Raw genomic sequence first — 23,505 nt, 5'->3', positions numbered from 1 at the left:
CCCAGAGCACCACAGCACGGCAGGGATGCTCGGGATCTCCTGCTGACCCCGGGCTGGTCCTGCTGGGAGCCTGATACCCAAATCCCAATTCTGTGACCACAGCCCCCTCTAGAGCCCGATCCCAGCAGCTCCCGGAGCGATGCCTGAGCGACGGACAGACAGACAGAGCAGCCATGGACAGACAGACAGCCATGGACAGACAGACAGCCCAAGGGCAGACAGACAGCGGCCCATGTTCACCCCAGCCTGGCCACCTCTCCCGGCTGCTGCAGGGGCTGGGGCTCCCATGGAATCCCAGGCTCTGCTCCTTCCCAGCCCTTTCCAGCCGGGAAAATGGGGAATTGCCAGCACGCCCAGGGGCGGCCCTGGGGCACAGGGCTCGGCCAGGCACCCTCTGCTCCTGTGGAACCTGCTCTGACACCCCAGTGGCCACAGAAATGTCCCCTGGTGGTTTCCAGCTGGATTCCAGTGCTGTCAGAGGCTGGGGAGCGAAAAGCCATGAGGAATCATCCAGGCCAGCAGCTGCTCCAGGGTGCTTTGGTTTTGGTTTCTTTTTTATTTACACACACCTTCAAATATTGCTGTTGACTCCAACCCGGCTCCCAGTGCCAGATGCGGCTGATCTTGTCCTCTGGAGCCAAACTGTGGTGTTGGGATGATCCAGCAGCAGGCTGGAGCTCCTGGATGCTCTGCTGTGTCCAGTGAGGTGGGCAAGCCCCCTGTGCTGCCCTGGGCAGGCTCCAGTCCCGTTACCCACCTGTGGCACCCTGTGAGCACCCACAGCCCGGCCTGGGTGGGCTTGGCTGGGAATTTGTGCTGACCCTCACAGGGAAATGAGGAGGATGGAGGCCCAGCAGGAGCCAGGCTGCAGCTCCTCACCTTGGAAACAGCCTGGGGTTGAAGGCAGGATCAGGATTTTTCCAACCTGGCTGAGAGAAATGCTCCTGAGGCTGGGCAAAGCTCCTCTGTACAACCCACACCCCTTCCAGTGCTGTGGGCATTTCCCTCCACCTCCCAGCTCCTCCATGCCTGAGGTTGTGCCCTGGTCCCTGAGACCCTCCTGCTGGATGAGTCTGAGTGGGGATGGTGATTTTGGGTGGGGATGGTGATTTTGGCGCTTTTTGGGAGCCCTGGGGGGCTGGAGGGCATTGACAACAAGGTGGCATCATCAGGAATTGTCCCTTTGGCTCTGGAGCAGACACCGTGGTGGGAGCAAGCCCCAGCTCTCCCACAGCAACATTATCCCACAAAAGCCCAAAAATGCAGGAATCCAACAGCTGGAGCCTCTGGATATTTGGTTTTTCCCCCAATTTTCAGTCTTTGCCCTTCCCTTGGCATGGCTGGGGCTGGCACCACCAGCTTGGGATGGCCCTGCCAGTGCCTCCCTGCTCCTCCAGGGCTTTCCTTGGCTTTGTGGCCTCTGCAAACCCCACCAGCCAGGCTGGAAGGGAAACCTGGCCCATCTCCCCCTGGGCTGGCTCCAGGGGAGCAGAAAGTGCCTCTTTGTGGGGTCCCTTTGGCTGGAGTCCCCCCAGCCCCTGCTTATCCAGTACCCAAAACCTACCTGTAAAAATTGATTTTGGCACAAGAGCCCCAGGGAGAGTGTTTGCCAGGGAGAAATATTGTCAGCAGGCTTTGGGAAAACAGGATTTACTCATCCAGGGGAAAATCACCCAGCCAGGCTGAGCAACCTGCTCAGACCTACTCAGCACAGCTTCATCTCCAGATCTATCTCAGATCTATCTCTATCTCTGTCTCTATCTATCTCTATCTCTATCTCTATCTCTATCTCTATCTCATCATCTCTATCTCTATCATATCTATATCTCAACTCTATCTCATCTCTATCATCTATCTCTATCTCCAGATCTATCTCAGCTCTATCTCCATCTCACTCTATCACAGCTTTATCTGCAGAAGGTGCCTGCACAAGGATTTGGCTTCTCCTCGTTGCTGCCCCACCTGGGGTGACCCAGTTTGCCCCACCTCAGGTTCCTGCAGGTTTTTGGGTCCCCAATCCCCTCTGAGGGACACCTCAGGCCAAAGGGGACATTTGTGGGCTGTGGCTGGCTGGGGCAGGGGTGGTTTGTGTGCTGGGATGGAGCTCAGCCCTGGGGCACAGCCTGGGGAGCAGCTGATTCTGCCTTGTTCTTCCCATCTCCAGGCCTGCATGGAGTCCCTTCCCCCTGGGCATGGAGCAATCCAAGCTTTAGTGTCACTTTCTTCTCTTTTAAACACTAAAAACCTCTGTTCTCTTCAAGCCAGAGCCAAACTCAACAAGCATCCAGCAAAAATCTCTGCCAGGTGCTCTGGGCTCACTCTGTGACCCTGTTTGGCTGCCCTGACACAGATTGCAAATAATTTCCCAAAATTTTGCACAGCTGAGATGGGATTTGAGAACTTTGGGATTTGCAACCAAACCACTGCAATGGGCAGGAGGATCTGGGGTGGGTTATATGAGGAAGGAGACTCCAGAATGTCCATGCAGGTCTGGAAAGGACACCTGGGTGACACCTGGGTCACAGCTGGCTGCTCAGTGGCACAGGAAAGCTCTGAGGGCCACAGGGACAGGCAGAGGAGCCCATGCCCAGCCCTGTAATTTGTGCTGTGAGATAATTCGTGCTTGTATGAAAATGTATATGAAATAAAGTTGTGAGTAAAATTGTGCGTGTAACAAAAACCCTCCGCGGTGTCTCTTTGACTGTGGTTACCGAGGATCGTATTTTCAGTCATGAAAATTATTATTATTATTATTATTATTATTTTTTTTTTTTTTTTTTTTACTACTTTGTTCAATATTAAAAGAAAATAAAAGCTATTATTATTTATTAAAAGTATTATTATTTTAATAATAAATAAAATTTCTTCTTCTTCTTCTTAATAATTTGGTTTTCTTTCTTTATTAATAATTTTTTTCTTTGTTTTATATTACCTGTAATAGTCCCTAGTGACCAGAGTGACCCCACAGGCTGCATCCAGCTGCTCCAAACCACAGCCTCCCATCTGTGACTGGCACAGCACAAGGCAGAAAGTGCCCAAGGGGACAGGCAAGGACAATGGCACAGAGCAGACAAGTGGCTTCATTAGGAAGTTGTTTTGAGCTCACTGCTTCTCCTTCTGGAGAGCAGAGCCAAGGAAGACCCTGCCTTGCTGGCTCTCACCAAAGTGCCTCCCAGTGTTGCGAATTTAGCAGCTAGAGAATGGAAAATTACAAAACTGTGGCTAATTCCAAGTCCTGCACCTGTAAGATAGCGTGTCCTTGGGGCCTAGCTATAGTAGGATAACAAACAGTGAGAGAGACATGAGAAAAGAGAGATGTAACCCCTAAGGAATGAGGAAGAGTTCATGGTATAGTTTAACCAATAAATTGCTTGGCTTCCAGAATATTCATAAGCTTATTATTTGCTGTGTAAGTGTTTGATACTTTTTTCAATAGACTGGGACCTGAAGGACCTGAGGGACCGGGACCAGACCGGACCTGAGGGCCTGTGATGAACCAACTGGTGTCCTGGTCCCCTTCCTTTGACATCCCAGAACCTGTTCTGACGCTGTTTTCTCCCTGGGATCAGCTTTTCTCCAAGGACCAGAGCATCCAGAGCTGAGCTGTGCCAAGCTGGTGATGCTGTGTCACCTGGTGCCACTGCAGTGACTCTGCTCATCACACAAAGTGTTGGCAGTAACTCCTGGGGAAGGGAGCTGCCCAAAGTGAGCCGTGAGGAGCACAGGGCTTCCCTTCTAACTGGGGAAAGGGGAGTTTATTCATGCATGACAGGTAAAATAGGCTGCTGTAATTGCTTTGGTTTTCGATGCCCTTGCACATTTTGTGTGGAATTAGCTTGCAGCACTCCCAGACTGTGGTACACTGAACTTCTCAGGATCTTGCTCTAATAGCACAGCACTTGCTTTGCTCTCTCTGAAGAGAATTCTGCTCTCCAGGTGAGCTCTGGGGCCAAATTAGGGCACATCCTGGCCTCAGCTCCACGCTAAGTTGCTCACCAGCATCAGCAGCTAAGCAGTAAAAAGTGACGGACACAAACCTCAGCATAACTTGCCTTTTTGCCTCTAGCTCCTTGCGTTTCTTCTTGTTCACTCTAAACCATGCATGGTCCTGTCTTGCCCTCCAGGGGAGGGATTTCAGGACACTTTTGGAGGAGAGAGCTTACAGGTTTCAGCTGCCCACATCCAACCCCTTCTGCTACCCACAGAAAACCCAAAGAGACTCTGCAGCTCAGGCTGGGCTCTCCCAGGACTGACAGATGGTCCAGAGACATTCCTGGGCAGAGCCCCTGACCATAGGGTGCACCTCTGGACATGGGAGAGATGATGGTAAGCTTATCTCAGCTCCAGAGCCACACACAGCAATGCCAAGGTTTGCAAATTAATGAAAAGCCAACAGCATTACAGATAAATGTCTTTTAATTAGGATTAAATACTATCTCAAGGTATCTTGAAATCGCACTTGTACTGTACTATCAACAGCCAGAGGCAATAAAAAAAAAGTCTGAAAATGTAGAAGTTCTAGCATCCAACACATGACAGTAAGTGCTGCCATTTAAAGCAACAAACACCGCTCCCAAGAACAGATATTCTTAAAGGAAGAAGTTGTAACATTTTTGTATGGACAAAAAATAAAAAAAAAAAAGTAATTTGAAGACCAGAAGAAATATATTAGTGCCTGCCTTTTTAAAAGGTTTTTTTTTGTTGTTTTTCTTTTTTTTTTTACATTAAATACAGTTTTCTTTAAAAGCAAGGTACTTCCTAAATTCATGGTTTATATACTGTATGTACACAAGAGCAGAACATTGTACAGTGTTTTTGGATAAAGCAGCACTAACTAGCTGTAAGCTGGTAAGGTGTTGCTGACCCAAAAAGCAAGATGACAAGTTAAGCACTCTAGGAGAAGCATCTCCATGGTTGGTATGAGCAAAGGAAAGTATCATGTATGTACAAAGTGACCGTTCACACAAACCCTGCCAGCCCAGCATCATCTGCCATGGAACTGCTCATGCTGCAGCTGATCAGAGGGAGCCTGACTGCCAGAGCTGCTCTGAGACACAAAGCAACCCTTGATTTCCCCCCAGTAACAAGGTGCATCACCCATGCACAGAGCACTTGCACAAATTATTATTGCAACAGGCAGCCCTGGGCTCTGGGCAGAGGATTCTCACTGCAGCCTCAAGCCAAGGGACACCTGCACTGCTTTCTCACTTTAGGAAAATACCAAATGCCCCAACAAACCATGTGAAACTGAGGTTAAAGCTACCTTAAGGATCTGTGTGTGCACCTGGCCTTTCTGCCCACAGCTACAAGTTAAAGCAGAAAGTTCGCACCCCACTATCACCAGGTCAGACTAAAAAGGAGTGGCAGTGATTTCCATCATTAGTGCAACATTAACTCCTGTACTCTGTCAAAGTGACTGACTGCTCTCCAGGTGCACAACACGTGTATTCAGGTCTTACAAAACTGGTTTCAAATTGGTAGCCTTGAAGTTTTTTTAGTCTACCCCATTAAAAACCCCATTAAACTCAGGAGCAGTCTGTGTCCTGTTCAAAGCTAACTGCATCAAAATATGACTTTTATTTTAGGGTTATCAGTGGGGCAGAGATGAAGGTTCTTCTTGTTACACATACTTTTGAACATCATTCAGCTTAAGCCTTCAGAAGAGGTTGTTTGCTGTACTTTCAGGATGCTGTTCATCCCTGCCTTACACACTACACTGCTTTAAGGAACTGGATGTTTCTTCTTTGATGAGGACAGAAGTGAGACAACTTGTTTCTAAACTGCATAAACTCAAAGTTTCAAGTTTTAATGGTGTAAAAAAATCTGACATTCAATTACAGTTAAGAGAAAACTTGCTACACAGCAAACTGCATCCAAATCTACCAGTTACTGATGGGACCTTAAAATTAACCATCAACGAGTTATTCAAGGCATCCAGACCTGGAAACATCAGATCACCCAGCCAGTGAGCCAGCAACTCCCTCCCCCTTTTTCATGAGGCTTTATCAAGTGCAATGGATGTGACCTCAGCACTGGAGCCAATGGCTCCAATCCCCAAAAAAGGTTAGGGAGATCCTGTGTTAAGCCCAATGCAATATGCATTAGTGTCATGGAGCAGGAAGATCCCAGTGTCTACTTGTTAAAAGTTCACACAAACCATACAGATACAGACAGGATGAAACACAGACTCAAAAGGATCCATTATGCTTGAAGAAAATTCCAAATAAAACGACATCTTCTGCACAGCCCAGCCTCAGACACAGCCACACCTTTATCTAGTATAATAAACTCTGTAGTAAACTGTTTTTGACCTCCATAGAGAGTAGGAGTTGTCAAATTTAAGAAGATAAACTCCTCTCCCTGGGTACTGGTGGCTGCCAGCATACACTTCTTCGTGACAGTCTCGTCTGTACACAGGCACTATTTCATCTAGCTGAGGCTTGTTGGCATTCTTTTTGGCTTTTTCTTCACTGCTAGTATTTTCTGCAAGGGAAAAAAAAGAGGTGTCAGTGAACATGGGTGGGTGCTTTATGAAGGCAAGTCAGACTAACCTCCAGGGGACAAAGCCCTCTTTGTCAGTTCAGGAATGAGAGGAGTCACAGGGATTCAAACCAGGGCTGGGGCTGAAGCACCCAGAAGCAGGAGGAACAGCAAGCATGATCACTTTATCATGATTTTATCAGTTTGATATCAAAACTCAGCACACCCACCTCCCCAGCCCAGCCAGGTCAGTTTGTGGAGATGCCAAACTCCAGTTTTCAGTACCACAATCACCCACCACTGATGTGCCATTACTTGGCAGTAATCCCCAAAAGCCACTGCTTCTTAGGTCAGGGCAGCTCATTCCAAGCAATCACTGCTCATTTCAAAACATTTTTGTGATGCTGGACTCCTCCACAGGCAAAGGCTGCGACCTGTGGCTCAGCCACTGGCAGGACCTGCTCTCTGAGGGTGTTCTGCTGCAGCCTCAAGGAAGCTTCCTCCCTAAAACACCTCCTGAACAGCAGGACAGGATTGCTCCCAAGGTTTCAGAGTGCACATCCACTGTGCTCTGTCCCACCATGGGTTTCAGCTGACTCAGGAAAAGGATTTCCCCAGCCTCAGCTGCTTTGGGTCTGTGAGTTACTGCAGAACTGCAGCTGCTGCTCAAAATTGAAACAAGGTGGAAGCCAGGGAAAGCAGGAGATGCCACAAGACCATCAGTGGGGGTTCCCCTCACAGCAGCAAAGCCTGACAGTTTACAGACATTAGCATGCTTACCTTCCTCTTCCTCCTCATCATCACTGGACTCGCTGACATGCACACTGACTGCAGTATTAGGGGAGTCTGTCCATTCAAAATACACCCCAAAACCAATGTCATAATTGTCTGTAGCAAACTCCCAAAAGAGGTAGGACCCCTCCTCATGGGTTGGGACTCTGACTGTGACCACTTCTCCTCGGCCCACGGTGATCACAGAGTCTGCATCCTGGCGGATTTTCTCCTTGAAGTCTTTGATCTGGGGTCGTGTCCACATGGATGGGGCAGCAATCACTGGGACAGAGTCTGGAGACAGGAGGGGAAATTCTCCAGTTAGGCTTTGCTGCAGTTATTTATGCTGCATCCTTAAGTGTGTGCCTGAGCAGCACTTGTGGGCCCCAAGCATTAAAGTTGCTTCTTCTGTTAAAAAAAAATAACCTGGAAGCAAGTTTCAGCTCTGAAAGGATGCATGAACCAGTGCAAATTTATTTACAACACTACTAAATGCTACCAATTCACCCATCCAGCACATTTAAAGCAACACTGTTTATGCACAAAAGCCTCAGGAGGTAAATGCACTGCTACAGGTGACAGGTACAGAATCCTTCACTGTAACCATCTTTAAACAGCTCTGACCCACTTCAAGTAAATCTGAGCATATTTCTGCCCAAAACAGCTTTGTGCTAGAACTTTTATCCCCTTTCCTTCAAGCCTAGAGTGACAGGAGGTTCTGGATCCCATCAACTTTGCTGAAATGCTTTTGCTGCTTCCTCTTTCCCTCCCCTCCCAAAGCTGAGCTTTGCCTATGCGATATTATCCTCCCATCAGAGACAGCAGCCCCAGCAATCAAACCCAGCTTTTCCATAGGCAAATGAAGCCAAACAAAGAACCACAGTAACCCTACTTAAGACACCTGAACCCTAAGAAAGGCTTTTGCTGTTTATTTTTCATTCAGAAATTCAGCCAGTCCCACCTTTTGGTCCATTCTCCAGTGCTTCTTCCAAAACCTCTGGATCCAACTCCTTTTCAGGGCTGTCTGCATGAGCACTGGCCTGCCCATTAATGGATGGGGTGTCCCCTGGGGCAGGACTGTTCACCTTTGATGCAGTAGTCAGGGGTGTCCCTGTTGCTGCCACCACTGCATCCTGCTGCTTCTGTAAAGCTGCCTAAAACAACAGGAATTTAAGTCAAGCACAATCAAACCCTCCCAAGATGCCAGTTTTATACTTTCCAGCAGAAGATATAAAGACAATTTAACCCTTTGACCCAAAAGCAGCACACATTAAGCAGTTACATCTGCTCAGTCCCAAGGGATGGGAAATCACTTGGTTCTAGGCTGGTGGATACAACCTGAACAAAATAAAATTCAACTTTCAAATGAATTATGGTACACACAAACTCTTGCACTTAACTATGGAAGTTTTTCATTGCTATAACATTTCTATCTAAGTTGGAAGTGTGATTTGTTTGCTGGTTTTTTTTCTTTTGTTGGGTTTTTTGTTTGTTTTGGTTTGGTTTTTTGGGGTTTTTTTTTTGTTTTTTTTTGCTGGCTGGAAGGGTTCCATCCAGCCTGAGCTCATCCAGGTCTAAAAAGAGCTGACTATTGAAGGTCTATGAGCTACTTGCCAATTTATGAATCAAACAGAAAACTCCTTTGAGCAACTGCCCTGACCCTTGTTGCCTGCCCAGAGAGACAACACAGGCTTTTTTTTTTGGGACAGGGAAAATACGTGACAGTGGCACTCTAAAGGATAACCTAATCATGACAAGATTTTGATGAGCAAATGGAATATAGGCATCCTGCAGGAATATGAGGACAATATAGAAAAAATCTGTAAGCAGAACAGCACTTCCCAACTGCACGAACAGATCCCAGTGCACCTGACTCACAGGCATCCCAATAAAGTATTCCTCAGAGGTGTCACAGAAGCTGCAGGAGGGAAGCCCAAAGAGTAATTATAACAGGAAAGAAAGTCTCTGACTGTCCTGCACCACCTCAGCTCCATCCAGCTGTGGTTTGGCTTAGAAGGGAGCTATAAAGATCACCCAGTTCCACACCCCTGCCATGGGAATGGGTACTTTCCACCAGACCAGGCTGCTCAAAGCTCCATAAACCTGTCCATGAACCCTTCCTGGGATGAGGGGCATTGCTGAACTTCATGAGGCCCACATGGCTCCCTTCCTTGGACATTACTGAGAGCATCAGCCTCCACAAAATACAAATAACCTAAATCAGTTACTGAACTGTGGGTCTATAGCTCAAGTACGGAGCTCAGGCTGTCCTCCCACCCAAATCAGGAGCAGCTTTTTGCAGGCAAGCACCTTCACCAGGTATCAGTATGTGCTGCAGTCAGGCAGCAGGAGCAGGAGGAGAGAGAAGTCAGCACTGCTCAGGCTGGCAGGGAGAAGCAACCTCCAAGCCAGCAGTGATGCTACAGTGCTGCAAATGCACTGATCTTCAGGAGAGTCACATGAAGAAGTCTGTTTATGGTATTCATTTTTTTTTTTAATTTTGTTTAGGATTTTTCTCTTGGGAAGCTGAGAAGCTCTAGAGAAAAAAAACCCCACTTTTTATCTCATTTGGTTTTTTTTTTCTGTGTTGTGTTCATGTGCAAAATGTGTTTAGAAATTGTTTGCCTACAGGTAATTGTTTAATTAGTTTTTAGTGCAAGTTGTTTTAACTCATTAACTGTAAGTTATTTGTACTGTAAGTATTAACTGCAAGTTATTAGTTATTATTAGTTATTAATTGTTAGTAATTAGTACTAAGCTGTATTAGGATTCTAAAAAGAGTTACAAGTTTTCATTATTTTCTTTTTAGCATTCAGTATTTTTTTGTATTCTTTAGTACAGTATAGTATTTTTTTATAAAATATAGTATTATAAGGTAATAAATTAACCTTCTAAAAACAGAGTCAAATGCATCATTCCTGCCTTTGTTGGGGCATTCCTTGCAAATGCAATATCTGCTCATGCTCAGAGGCACTGGTGTGTCATTAAATTACACACACACATCACCAACTCTGCAGCAGAGCAGCTCACATTTCATCTCTAATAATTATATTGAACCAAGTCATTAGTAAAGAATGCTTAGTGCTTTCTTAATTAACAGCTGCTTCAGAAAACTACTCCAAAAGATGAAACAAATGAAGGGGCTTTGGTGTTTGAACCTGAAGCAGCATTAGTCACTAGCAGGGGAGCTCTCCCTGTGGCAATTATCTTTCCAAGGGGATAACAGCAGGCAAGTTAATGTATCCCAGGGACAGCCTGGGACACAGCCCACATTCCCCAGTGACACAGAGCCCACATTCCCCAGTGACAGCCTGGGACACAGAGTCCACAATTTCCAGTGACAGCCTGGGGGACACAGAGCCCACATTTCCCAGTGACAGAGAGTGCAGGTTCCCCAGTCACAGCCTAGGACACAGAGCCCAGGTTCTCAGTGACAGCCTGGGACACAAAGCCCAGGTTCCCAGTGACAACCTGGAACACAGAGCCCAGGTTCCCAGGGACATAGAGCCCACATTTCCCAGTGACAGTCTGAAACACAGTGCCCAGGTTCCCAGTGACAGCCTGGGTGACCGAGCCCACATTTTCCACTGACAGCCTGGGACACAGAGCCCACATTCCCCAGTGACACAGAGCCCACATTCCCAGGGACAGCCTGGGACACAGAGCCCATGTTCCCCAGTGACAGCCTGGGACACAGAGCCCACATTTCCAGTGACAGTCTGGGACACAGAGCCCACATTTCCCAGTGACAGTCTGGGACACAGAGCCCACATTTCCCAGTGACAGTCTGGGACACAGAGCCCACATTTCCCAGTGACAGTCTGGGACACAGAGCCCACATTTCCCAGTGACAGAGAGCCCAGGTTCCCCAGTCACAGCCTAGGACACAGAGCCCACGTTCTCCAGTGATGCAGAGCCCATGTTCCCAGGGACAGCCTGGGACACAAAGCCCACGTTCCCTTCCCCAGTGACACAGAGCCCAGGTTCCCAGTGACAACCTGGAACACACAGCCCAGGTTCCCAGTGACAGCCTGGGACACAGAGCCCAGGTTTCCAGTGACAGCCTGGAACACACAGCCCAGGTTCCCAGTGACACAGAGCCCATGTTCCCAGTGACACAGAGCCCAGCCATACCTGCTGCTGTGCCAGCTGCACCTGGTAGAGCTGCTGCATGTACTGCTGGTAGTGCTGCTCCTGGAGCTGGCGGATGAGGAGCTGCTGCTGCTCGAAGTTGCCGGGGTACTGCTGTGCCGCGTACTGCTGGAACTGCACGGCCGTCTGCGAGTTCAGCGCTGCCATGATCTGCTGCCTGCACAGCACAGGGAGCACAGACCTTACCAACAGCTCAGCATGGGGAATCCCTGCACTGAACTGCCTCTCAGGCCACTCACAGCTCTGAATTCCAGTCTGCAAAACCCAGTTAAAATGAATCTACGTAATGGACTGGAACCCAGAGCTAAGGCAGACGTGTGAGCTTTGCCTAAAAATACACTGAGAGAAACGTTTTCTACCCATTGTTTGGAAACATCAAATGTTAAAACAACCACAATAATCTCAATCTGCAGTCTGATAAAGAGGTAGTGCTACACAAAACCCACATGACTAAATTTATCAAACAAGCAAAGGAAAAAACCCACATATGCTTTTTGCAGAAACCATCCTTCCAGCAGAGCTCCTAGAAATGTTGGTAGGAATATGTCACAGACATCTTTTCATGAAAATCTTTTCGTTAGGATTTTTCCTGCTGAAGCTGAGAAGTTTCAGCAATAAAGTGTAAACAATGGTTATCTGCTGCTGTGGAATGCAACAGGTGGATCTGTGATTGGTCTTCTGTGGTTGTTTAGATTCATTGACCACTCACAGCAGAGCTGGGTCTCACTCTCTGCTGAGACACAGATCTTTGTTATCCATGCTTTTCTAGTCTTAGCTTAGCTAGCCTTCTGAGAACTTTCCTTCTATTTCTTTTTAGCATAGTTATAATGTAGTGTATATATCATAAAATAATAAATCAAGCCTTCTGAACATGAAGTCAACATTCTCGTCTCTCTCTTAATCCTGAAACCCTTGTGACCACTGTCACAGGAATAAATCTGCTTCACCAATGCTTTTTGGTAAATCTATGAAAAACACACCACATAGCTATCTTAGTTTTACTGGTCAGTATGCAAACAAGCATGAAAAACACGACTGACAGTGGATTAATTCAGGAAGAACAACAAAAAAATGCTGCCAGATGGGACATCTGCATCTCCAGAAAACTCAACTGCTGAAACTTCAGGAGGAACACATGGGTTACATACACCCAGGCTGTTCTTCTCCTCTCTCCAAAGAACTAGCAGAAATCCTATGGCTAAATGACAAGATAGATCAAGGGCCTGTCTCATGTTACATCCATCAGTGACCAGCTATCAGTGTTTCAGAGGAAGGAAGAAGCATCGCACAACTGCAAGAAAAATTCTTTCCTTCTCACTCTTCTTCCATCCCCAAAAACCATGTTCTAAAGCATCAATATTAGACTGGTGTAATATCCCAAAGAGCAGGATTTACTGCTTTTCAGCAAACTATGACCAGTTTAGATACACTTGGTACCCACATTCCTTTTCTGTCTAAACTCTTTATCTCTGTAACCTGCTATGACCACTTCATACACAGCTCCCATTCATGTGAAAAACCCTCTCAACTTCAAGGCATACCACACTTGTTGTCACTTAGCACTGTGCAACACTTTCTATTGTATGTATAAATTTATGTCTGTCTCTTACACTCCTCTGGCTCTCACCACGTTAAACAAGCAGCAAAACTTGTGGTTTAATTATTTGCTCCCTTCTCAAACCCACTACACAGCAAGCATTGGCTCTACTTCAGAGACACCCCCTGCAAAGACATTTTTATGGTGGAAAATAGCTGACTGATGTGGAACAGCTTTACCATTCTCTTAAATATTACATGTGCAAAGCCAGATCTGTGTTTCCAGCATCTGGGTGTGATGGGAACAATGAAATATAATCAGAACTGTATATTCCAATTGTCTCCAATGCAAGGCAGCTATTTTCTTTTAAGTGTTGTTTCCACTACTCACTTCTGCTGCTCCATGCGAAGCCGTTCCTCCTCTATTCTCCTCCTCTCCTCCTCTTCCCTCCTCAGCCTCTCCTCCTCTTCCCTCCTCCGTTTTTCTTCTTCCTTCTGTAACCGCTCCCGCTCCTCCTCCTCACGCCGCCTCCGCTCTTCCTCTTCTCTCCTGCAACACCCCCTCAGTGAGCCATTCCAGCACTCCCACAGTCCCAGGATGAGTTATTTCCAACCTTTTGCCTGCCCAGTGAGGCTTTTTGTCTGGTACCATCTCCTCACACTTAAACTTGGCTTGGAGAAGTGTCTTACTGGACACACACACAAAAAAATCAGATTATTGCAGAGTTTTATTGCACTCAGCAGCATGACAAGGGTAAATTCTGTGCTAAATTTGATATTCATGCTAACCTGTTACTATGCCACCCGTACTGCAGAAAAAAATTGCCTGGAAGCTTTAAACACATTTTCCAAGCTTTAAACACATTTTCCAAGCTTTCACACATGTTCAATAATGATGTGGATACTATGGTTTAATAGTAGCAACAATAAGGCAGCATTTATCAAGCTGCTAACCCATATTAGAAGAGAAGTTTAAAATTGACAATTTAATATTCTCTGTATATTTAGTCCACAGACATATTGGGACAGACATTTTGTGAAGCATTTCTTAAGCAGATGACAGTATCAACAAAATTCTTAGAACTCCTAAAAACCACCCATTACTGGCAAAGTAAAAAGGCTTTAAGAGATCAAATGGTACCACAGCCACCTACATTTCAAGCATTTCCCTTCCCAAGACAACTCCAACCTCAGCTAGCTGTGGTACAGTCTGCAGGCCAAGAGTTACACACTCCATAGCTGCCAACACCAAAGCACCCAAATGTTACCTTTTCTTTTCTTGCTCTTCTTTCTCTATCTTGTGGGAAGTGACATACGTTGAGAACAAGTGGCAGCACCTATGTAGGAGCTTGACAAATTCTGTCATAGCTTTTTGCTTTGACATGTTTCCAAGGGCAGCCCATTCCTTCCTGAGAGAGAGAATTCAGCTGAAATAACAGACTCAACTCTTTTTAAGCCAGTAGTGAGTGCTGACAACCCAGCAAATAAAAAAAGTTGGAAGACCAGGAACCAAATATTATCATTTGCAGTTTCAGAGAACCAACAACTTCTTCCCAAAGACAGTAAAATGTTCTCTTCTGCCTGCACAATGTTCTCTTTTCTTCTCTTCCAAATAGACATAACTCAGCTCTTACATGAAATTTCATACATCCCATCAACCCTACTTTAAATTCTGAGCTTTGTCCAAAAACTTCCCAGCTACAAGTGAACCTGAAGTAGTTTTTTAATCTCCTTCCACTCCAGTTTGTAGAAAAAAAAGCATGCATTTTCCTGAATGAACAAACATGGTAACAGCTATTGATTACAGCACTTCAGATGGTTGAAAGAAACAGCCTTGCTCTTTCTAAGAAAAGCTGCATCCTTTTGTGCAAAAGCAGTGCACTGGGTCCACCTCAGACAAACCACTGCTGCCTTGCACATTGCCTCCACTCCAGAACACTCAAAAGTGCAACAATGAACATGAGAAGTGCAGCCTGAGCTGCAAGCAACACCAGACATACCTGAGACTCCCCAGGTCTCATAAAAGATTTACTCAGGGTTTGAATGCAGCAGGTTTTAATTTTCTGACCTCAGAAATTAGCTTTGGTGTTAGGACAAGCTGCCATGAATGCCTCTACCACTGGCAAAACCTTGGCCTGCTGTAGCCATGGTGTGGGGTTTGGATGAAGCATGGGCCTGCACATTAATGCACTATGAGAACCTGACTGCCAGCAGAGCAGCTCCTAGTGTGGTTGAAATAGAAATAAAAATCACCCAATAATCTTCTGTTAGTTCCTGTACTGAACTGTGACTCACACTTCTTGCACGTATTTGAAGAGGCCACTTTCACTTTCCACTTGAGATAACCCACACACTTGTAGAAATTGGATGATGTTGTCTCCTCACAGGAAAAGCAGAGTTAAGAACAACAAAAGCCCCAGCCCTTTTACCTTCTATCATTCCCCAGCACATCAAAGAATCCAACTTCAGGGCAAGTGTCAGGGTTGTAAGGTCCCAGCAGAACCTGCTTGTGCAGCGCCACCAGTTTGAGCTTTTCTTCATATGTTGGGTGGAAGGCTTTGCCATCTTTTTCTGCAAGGAAAAAAAAAAAAAACGAAATTTTCACTGTTCTGATTAATTAAACACAGAATATGAATGAATAGGTGGCATAACCATTACCATGATTTCCACCATAAATACAGAGAAAAAAAAAAAAAAGTTGAGTCACAAAGGGTTAGACAAATTAAGTCAGTTCTATTTAAAACATAGATCTGTCCAGAAGAAACACATCTACTTCAGCTAATGAAAACTTCAGTGTGGAGTGCTTTGCATCCCACTATCTCCAGTCAGTCATCACATAGATATTTACATTAATTTGTTGAACATCACACCATATGGATCTAAAATCTCCAAAATATTTAAAAACCTCAACAGAATTCAAATGTGTCTGCCAAGTCTACTCTGGTGTGCATAGGAAGGATTTCCACAAAGAAAGATGTTAGCTTTATAAACTGCTCTCCTTTCATGCTCCTCACATTGATGAAAGCAGAACAACCAAGGGTGAAGGCAAGGAGAGCTGCAGGGAGGAGAAATGAAGAGTCAAGGAGAGTTTTCCTTGGCCAAGGCAGCTGGAACAGCCCCTCACAGGAAAAGCCTTGCAGCTGACTCCATCAGCTCCAACACATACAGTGAACTCTGACAATAAGAAGGCAACATAAGCCTGAAAATTCCAGTGGCTCCACAGGAACATCCTCTGAAGCATTCCCAGTTGGATCCCAGCATGCTTTTACTGGTAAGAAGATAGTTGCATTGATTTAAAATGGTATGTGAATCAGTCAGCTAGGACTTACCTCAACACATTGAAATTGTCAAAACAAATCAAAGAAACAGGCATTGCTGTGTGTGACTACACTGCTCATTAAGAAAAAAAGACATTTTTCTCAAACAGGAAAACAAATAAACAAGCACCATCTCCTTTTGGAAGGAGAAATGAGGAAGCTGCCCCAGAGGTAAAAGATAGGTAATTCCCATGACTGCACAGCTCTCCATGCAGCTGGGAGCTGGGGACAAAGCTGCCACTCATTCCCAGCTCTCCTTCAGAGCAAGGTGCTCACAGCCCCAAACTGAACAGCCCACACCTAAATTTCAGGCTGACACATCCTGCAAAATTGCTTGGCTGGCACTTGTGAACAGCTACGAACAGGAAAAGAAGTGAATCTTACAACTAGAGAGGAAGGAAAATATCCCTACTACAGTACTGAAAAACTCAGAGCAAACACTTCTGGAAATCAGAAACAATCCCAGTGGGAAAGTGCTTGCAGGTCACAGCAAGACATTCTATTTTTGCCAGGCAAAGTTCAGGACATTGCTGGACTTACTCAGCTGAAACATCAAAAGGAACTACTACATGCATGCAATTTATCTGGAAGCCACAATCAAATGATTAGAAAAGCAAATATTTAATTACTTATTATCCATTCCTAGAAGTCCACATCACTGTTGCAGAATTTCAAGTATTTGCTCTTGTCCCAGTGTCACACAACCTTGCAGCAAACAGAACTGCCAGCTTCAGAAACAGAAGCATTTCTCCCCAGAAATATCTACTTCCAAAAATATCTGGTGGGTTAGAAAAGAGGGAGGATATAAAAACTGAACCAGAGTTTACTCAGTGCAGAAAATGAAAGGACAAGAGGCAGCTGACACAAACTGAAGTATAAGAAATGCCACTTAAGCATTTTTATGGGGTTTTGTTTTGCTTGTTTGCTTGAAGTTGTTGGCGTTTCTTTAATGCTGTTGTTTTTTGTTTTTTAAACTGAAGAGTGATTGAGCACTGGAACTGAAAGCCCTGGGAAGTTTTTAAGCCTCCATGATTGAAGATGTCCAAGACCCAAGTGTCTGAAGCCTGAACTGAAAAGGAGGGCTAAATCTGACAATCCCCAGCAGTCCCTTCCCACTCCAAGTCTATGATCCTCCAGGGATTCAAATCACCACATTCTGGTGAGCTTTCAGCTCCTGCTCTCAGGCCTACCAAAGAGCCCTTTGGCTTTTCCTCAACTCTTCACACTTTACACTCAACCCAGAATTTGCTTATTAGGTAACCAGCACAACCATTAGCCCAAATAAACAGAACTACTTTGAAATAATACTTAATATCCTGGGGCATCCTGCTACAAAGCAAGCCAATTACAAAGGTACTGAACTGAAACTCTGCCAGGCTTCTGAGCAAAGCATGATTCTCAAGGGGGTCCCTACAGCACACTTAACTTTTCACAACCTGTGTACCTACATCTGTCTGGCAAAACACACAGCTATTTGCTGTACTAAACTGCTACCTAAGCCACTTAACATCATCAGTGTTTGAACTCACTCCTGAGGAGAGCTGGAGTGAAAAAACCTTCATTTCCCATGCAACACACAGCACATCTGCATTTTCACAGAACAGACAAGTCAGACCTCATGCCCTAATTACTGTGAGAAGACCAAATCTGCATTTACAAAGAATGGCGACCCAAGGGGAGAACAACAAACAAGCTAAATAAGAGAGGGGGAAAAGACAAGCTTTCAGTGACCTGTAGCTCAGAAAAAAATTATCAGAAAAACACTTGCAGCCAGTCAAGACAGTGAAGTTAAGTTTCACACTAACTATTTTGCAGTCGAACTCTACAGCACAAACCACACTGTACAATCAGCCCAAAGCTCAGGAATTGTTGGTGTTTAACTGAACCAGAGGACCAGAATTCATCTGCAGAGTCAAATATGCCAAAAAGAGCATTAGTGTGTCTAGACAAGAAGAAGTGCCAAATGTATCCAAGCATCCGTGAAGGCGCCATTTGAGCAGGCATTACCCACACACCTCGCACAGCTGGGGGAAGTGCAGGAACATCAAAGAGCTCCAGGGAACACACTGAAAAATCCATAACACAGCAGCTGCACAGCCTTCCCCATGCCACTGGGAACCCTGACCCAACCAAGCCAGGAAGATGCTCACTTTGCAAGCACAACAGCAAGATGAAGCTGTCACTAGCAATGTGAGGGGTTTATGTCACTGTGTTATTGACATGGATTGATAAAAGCTCACAAATTTAGACACAAAGGAGTTTAAGAAATATGCTTAAGAGATTGGATTGTGTAAGACACTGTTACTGCTCCAGAACTTCAGATTTTTTCCTCCATTAGAAACACAGCACACCATGCTGCACCTTCACTCCAACTTCACCCACTCTAAATGCCTAATTCCACTGGGACAGCACTGAGTCATCCAGAAGCAGCTAAAAAACAATTTGTGAAGAGTGATTTTTCACCTCACAGCTTTTAAAAGCAGAAGTCACATATGTTAATGCTATTCATTTGCAACGTTTTAATGAGCTGGACCAAAGCTGAGAAGTGTGAGGACTGAAGTGCTGCCTGCAGAGCCCAGTTCACCCTTACACTCCTAATCCTCCCCTCCTGAAAGTGTGTCCTGCCTCCACAGAAGAATTACTGACTGGCCCTTCCAATTAAATATGATCAAAGCTCAACTTCACAAATGTAGATACTTTATAGGGGTTTTCATGTTCTTGACAAAAAGAGCCTGCTTAACTTACGAATTACAATCATACCATCAAATCAGTGCTCAAAAAAAGAGGTCAAACAATTAATTGAGAAAGATGTTCTGCTGAGGCTGAAGATGCATTCTTGTTAGGATAAGAGGAAATAACTTAGAACAGTCAAAGAAAATTAGAGTACTTAACATTCCAGGAGAGCTTTTAGATACCAAAATGATATGGTTTGTGTACTGCCTGCTCAGATGTGCTGCACTGCAAATCACTTTAGACAGTGCACGAACACTTCAGGGACTGCCATGTATTGAAGGTTGGGAGCAGTGGTATTTCAATGACAGGATGTGGAAAACAACAGAGCCAGGCTGATCCTGGGAGAGATTTGCTGGCAGAGCTATGCAAGCCACCCTGTCCTGCTTCAGGAGAGAGCTTGAACAGGTTACCTTCACCGGCATAACCTGTACCAGCCCAGCAAGCAGAGGAAGCCACCAGAGACACTTGTGCTGTGCCAGGTGCCCCAGGGCTCACAATTACAGGCAAAGAAATGTACAGTGACTGCAACATGACTGTTCTCCACTGTAGACTGCATCCAGCAGCTTCTTAATGGCAGCCAAAATGCTGCTTGACCTGCACGAGGCTTAACAGAGCAGGAAGGGAAAGAGTGCAGAAGGGAAAGAAGGCTCTTGTTTCCCACAGAAAAATGGACTGGAACACTGTTACCATCTATTTTCCATGCCTCTGTTATTCTGAAAAGATCCCTTCACAAGCCATTATGAATCTTAAAAAAAAAAAAAAAAAAAAAGAAAAAAGATAGTGCACATCTCCTGCACAGCCTAAGGCCTGACAGCTGAAGCGACCCAGGGTCGAGCATTTTAGAATTGTCTTTATCAGAGACAGAATAAAGTGGCTTTAGAGTCTCTTTAATATCCTAGCCTAGTTTCTCTTGTGTTTTGCTCACTGTTTATACACACTCTCACCCTGCCTTGTCTCAGCAACTCTGTCACCTGCAGTGTGCCACCACTGGCAGTCACTGTAATAAGCAAACTCAAAATATTTTGATCAGATTCAACTTCTCTGGGACAAAAATACCCAAGAGTTACAGACAACTCAGGCTGCACACTGAAGCAGAAAAAAATCTGCTTAACTACCAGCATAGTTTTTATAAGAATGGTCAGAACAAGATCTCAGCAGTGACCTGTTAATTTGGGCCACCCTTCAGACAGATCAGTTTTCTCCTGAAGCACAGGAGGAATCCCTGTTTGCTCCTTGGCATGCACAAGGCTGCTAACCAGGCATGCCCACTCCCACAGTTGTTCTGACAGCATGAAAATAATTTGGAAACGAGACCACTTATTTTTGGAGCTGTGCAGATATAGAACGAGCTGGCAGAATCAGTAACCCAAGTATTGCAAGCTCCTGTAGCTCCCCATCATATCTATAAATAAAAATCTTTGTGTTATGTCACTTTTAGGGAAAAAATCTACAGATGAAATGATGGGCAATGACTTTGTGTGAGTTACTCCAGCCACAAGAATAGAGAAACAAGATTTTCACTGGAAAGAATGAGAACACAATTGAATGGGGAAAATTATCATCTCATGAGCACAACCATGAGTTACAAGAAATTGCAGAAGGTTAAAAAAAGGAGCAGGAGTAAGCTGAAACATGTTGATATTAAGTTTTGATTAAAAAGAACAGCAACAACAACAAAAAAATCATTGCTAAGAGAGCACAAGGGAAGGAACTGGAACCTACACATAAGTAACACTCCACAGACTTCATCATCAGAGAGGAGATAAAGCCAGAACATAAATTCTGTTAAAACATGATAAAATAGATAGAGGTTATTGCTACATAGCAACAATATAGATAAAGTCACTCACAGCATGTAACATTTGCACTGTAAACACAAGCTCACACTCTAAAAACAGGCTCCCATAGAATATTCAACCCAAGACAGAAAAAGACCACAGCTGACCAAGACAAGGAATTTGCTGCTGCACAGTCATTTCTTTCTGCATCATTAAACACAACCAGAACTCTTGTAAGCAACTTCTTTTACAGAAAGAAGACATTGAGTACAACGCTTCCACAATCTGATAAGCTCTGATACAAGAGGAAAAAAATATAAGATCTTACGATCCCTCATGTTTTTTACAGCTTAAAAAAATAACATCCCTGTATATTAGCATGCTAACAAAATAACTACTTTGTGGAAGGGCATCAGAACAGAGTCAAAGAACCAGGGCTTAAGAAAACTGCTTAGAGCCTTACATGCTCCTAACAACTACCAGGTGCAGGATGTGAAGAAAGAGAGCTTTGTCCTTCCAGCAGTGCTCCCACCTGCCAGCAGTGCTTGCCCTTAGAAGAGGCAGCCTCCTTGGGAGGTCACCTAACAACTGACTGCCACAAGACCGACCTTTCCAAGTGCACAGCTCGCCTTCCCTAGGGCAGGCATCAGGCTGCACTCCCTGCTCCACCTGGAGCAGTGCCTGCCTGGAAGCCGCAGGAGTGACACAGTGCTGAAATGTGCTCAGTGCTGTGAGCACAGCCCTTCCCTCAAAATGTGCTCAGTGCAGTGAGTACAGCTCTGCCCCCAAAATGTGCTCAGGGTAGTGAGCACAGCTCTGCCCTCGAAACCCCACAGCTCACTTCTCCCTCCTTCTCCCTCCACAGTAAAGGAGTGTGGCAAGGTACATCCACCTTCCCACAGAAGAAAACCTGGCTACTGGGATCCCAGCAAAAGCACTCCAGGTCTACACCCGGAGTATTTCACAGCTGCCTGCTGGGTTTGGCACACAGAATCATTGAATCACTTAAGCTGGAAAACACCTCTGAGACCATCGAGTCCAACCTGTGACCCAACACCACTGTGCCAACCAGACCATGGCACTGAGTGCCACATCCACTCTTTCCTTGAACACCTCCATGGACGGTGACTCCACTGCCTCCTGGGCAGCGCATTCCAATGTCCAATCGCCCTTTTTGAGCAGAAATTCTTCGTGACATCCAACCTGAGCCTCCCCCGGCACGGCTCAGGACTGTGTCCTTTGGTCCTGGAGCAGAACAGCCAGCCAGGAGCTGGCACACTGAGGAGAGAGCACGGCACCTCCGGCCGCGATCCGGGCCGGCAGCGGGCACGGCACCGCTCACGGCGAGCGCTCCTCGCCCACCTCCGAGAGCTTTCCCTTGCCGTGGCACCGGCACGGAGCTCCATCGCTCCGGCATCAGGCGGGGTGCCGCACACCCACCCCCGCCCGTGCCACACCGCGGCCCGGGGCAGCCTCTGCTCCCGCCCCGCATCAGGCAGAGACACGCTGCTCTCGGGGCACCCGGGGCTCGGCCTGACCCCGCAGGGCGATGCCGCCCGGGGCTCCCCGGTGCCGGTGGCTGCCCCGGTTGCGGGCGGGCGGTGCGGGCCGGGCTCACCTTTGAAGAAGCGCAGCGCCAGCCCGTAGAGCTCCTCCAGCGCGAAGCCCCAGCGCCGCTCCAGGCTCAGCGCCACCTCCTCCGCCGCCTCGCCGCCGGCCTCCGCCGCGCCCGGGGAGCCGGGGCCCGCTCGGCCCCGCCCCGCCGCCGGCTCGCCCGGCGCCGGCCGCGCTTCGCAGGGCGGCACCTCGGCGTTGGGGCTCAGCGTCAGCCCGTCCACCGAGACCTCGAGCCGGTCCGAGCTCAGCACCGCCGCCATCCTCCTCCTCCACCGCCTCCCACCCGCCCTCCGCCTCCTGCTCCGCTGCGGCGGCCACGTCCCGACTTCCCGTCCCCTCCGACCCGGATCTTCCGGGCCCGTCCGCGGCCCCGCCCCGCGGCAGGCACCGGGGCTGGCTCGTCCCCTCCTCTACCCTCCCCTCAGGGGCACTGCCTGCTCCGGGTTCGAGGCTGCCGCACCCCGGCAGTCCCGGGGCCGTGAGTGACTGAGGGAGCCGCCGCTGGGCGCCCTGTCCGCGCTGCGTGGGTGATATTGGTCTGTCACCAGTGCTGTCTCCCTCGTGAGGACAAACTGCGGGAGATGGGCGTGCTAAGTCTGGAGGAGACAAGACTGAATGGCAATCTCATTAATGCATAAAAATATCTGAAAGCGGTTTTTTTCGGTGGTGCCCGTGACAGGGTGTGGAGCAGTGGCCGTAAATTATAACACGAGAAGTTCCACCTCAGCTTTTTGCACTGGAACAGCTGCCCAGGGAGGTCGTGGAGTCTCCCTCTCTGGAGACATTCAGACCCCACGTGCTCCAGGTGACCCTGCTTTGGCAGGATGGTGGCCTGGTGATCTCCAAAGGTCCCTTCCAATTTTAACAATTCTATGATTCTGTAAAAGCCTTTTGGTCCAGCTGGAAGGTGCTGTAGGGTCTGCCGCTGACCTTTTGTGCTCCTCTCTCAGAAATCGTGCTTCACTCACACAGGAGAGGAAAGAAATGAGCCAGAGAAGGGTAAAAAGAGCACAAGGCAATTACTTCTCCAAGAGCTGTGTCTGCAATTAGCTCATTCCCTTGTGACCGTGAAGCACTGCTTACAATAATGCTATTATCCTGTGCTGCGGAAGGGTTGAGAG

The 23,505-nt window shown here is 46.7% G+C and overlaps 1 protein-coding gene across 1 annotated transcript; it reads right to left on the bottom strand.

The window, feature by feature from the left end:
• Nucleotides 1-4,398: 4,398 nt before the first annotated feature.
• Nucleotides 4,399-22,683, bottom strand: ACBD3 (acyl-CoA binding domain containing 3). Its single transcript, XM_005488480.4, has 8 exons — nt 22,386-22,683; nt 15,369-15,510; nt 14,208-14,348; nt 13,331-13,489; nt 11,386-11,560; nt 8,213-8,405; nt 7,261-7,545; nt 4,399-6,483 (listed from the first exon to the last, which is right to left on the bottom strand). Exons 1-8 carry the CDS (start codon nt 22,642-22,644, stop codon nt 6,272-6,274), a joined length of 1,566 nt encoding a protein of 521 aa, XP_005488537.2. The 5' UTR covers nt 22,645-22,683; the 3' UTR covers nt 4,399-6,271.
• Between the last annotated feature and the right edge of the window lie 822 nt (nt 22,684-23,505).

This window comes from Zonotrichia albicollis, chromosome 3, assembly GCF_047830755.1.
Source record: "Zonotrichia albicollis isolate bZonAlb1 chromosome 3, bZonAlb1.hap1, whole genome shotgun sequence".
Classification (NCBI taxonomy): Eukaryota; Metazoa; Chordata; class Aves; order Passeriformes; family Passerellidae; genus Zonotrichia; species Zonotrichia albicollis.
The sequence above is the reverse complement of the archived record's forward strand: the minus strand, read 5'-3'. Positions and strand labels throughout refer to the sequence as shown.

Bases quoted from the DNA above. Each gene is read 5' to 3' on its own strand.
- ACBD3 (XM_005488480.4), bottom strand. From the start codon at position 22,644: ATGGCGGCGGTGCTGAGCTCGGACCGGCTCGAGGTCTCGGTGGACGGG. The intron at 14,349-15,368 runs GTAAAAGGGCTG...TCTCTCTCTCAG, and splicing joins GTGCTGGGGAATGATAGAAG to GAAGGAATGGGCTGCCCTTG. The intron at 6,484-7,260 runs GTAAGCATGCTA...TTTCCCTTGCAG, and splicing joins TGATGAGGAGGAAGAGGAAG to AAAATACTAGCAGTGAAGAA.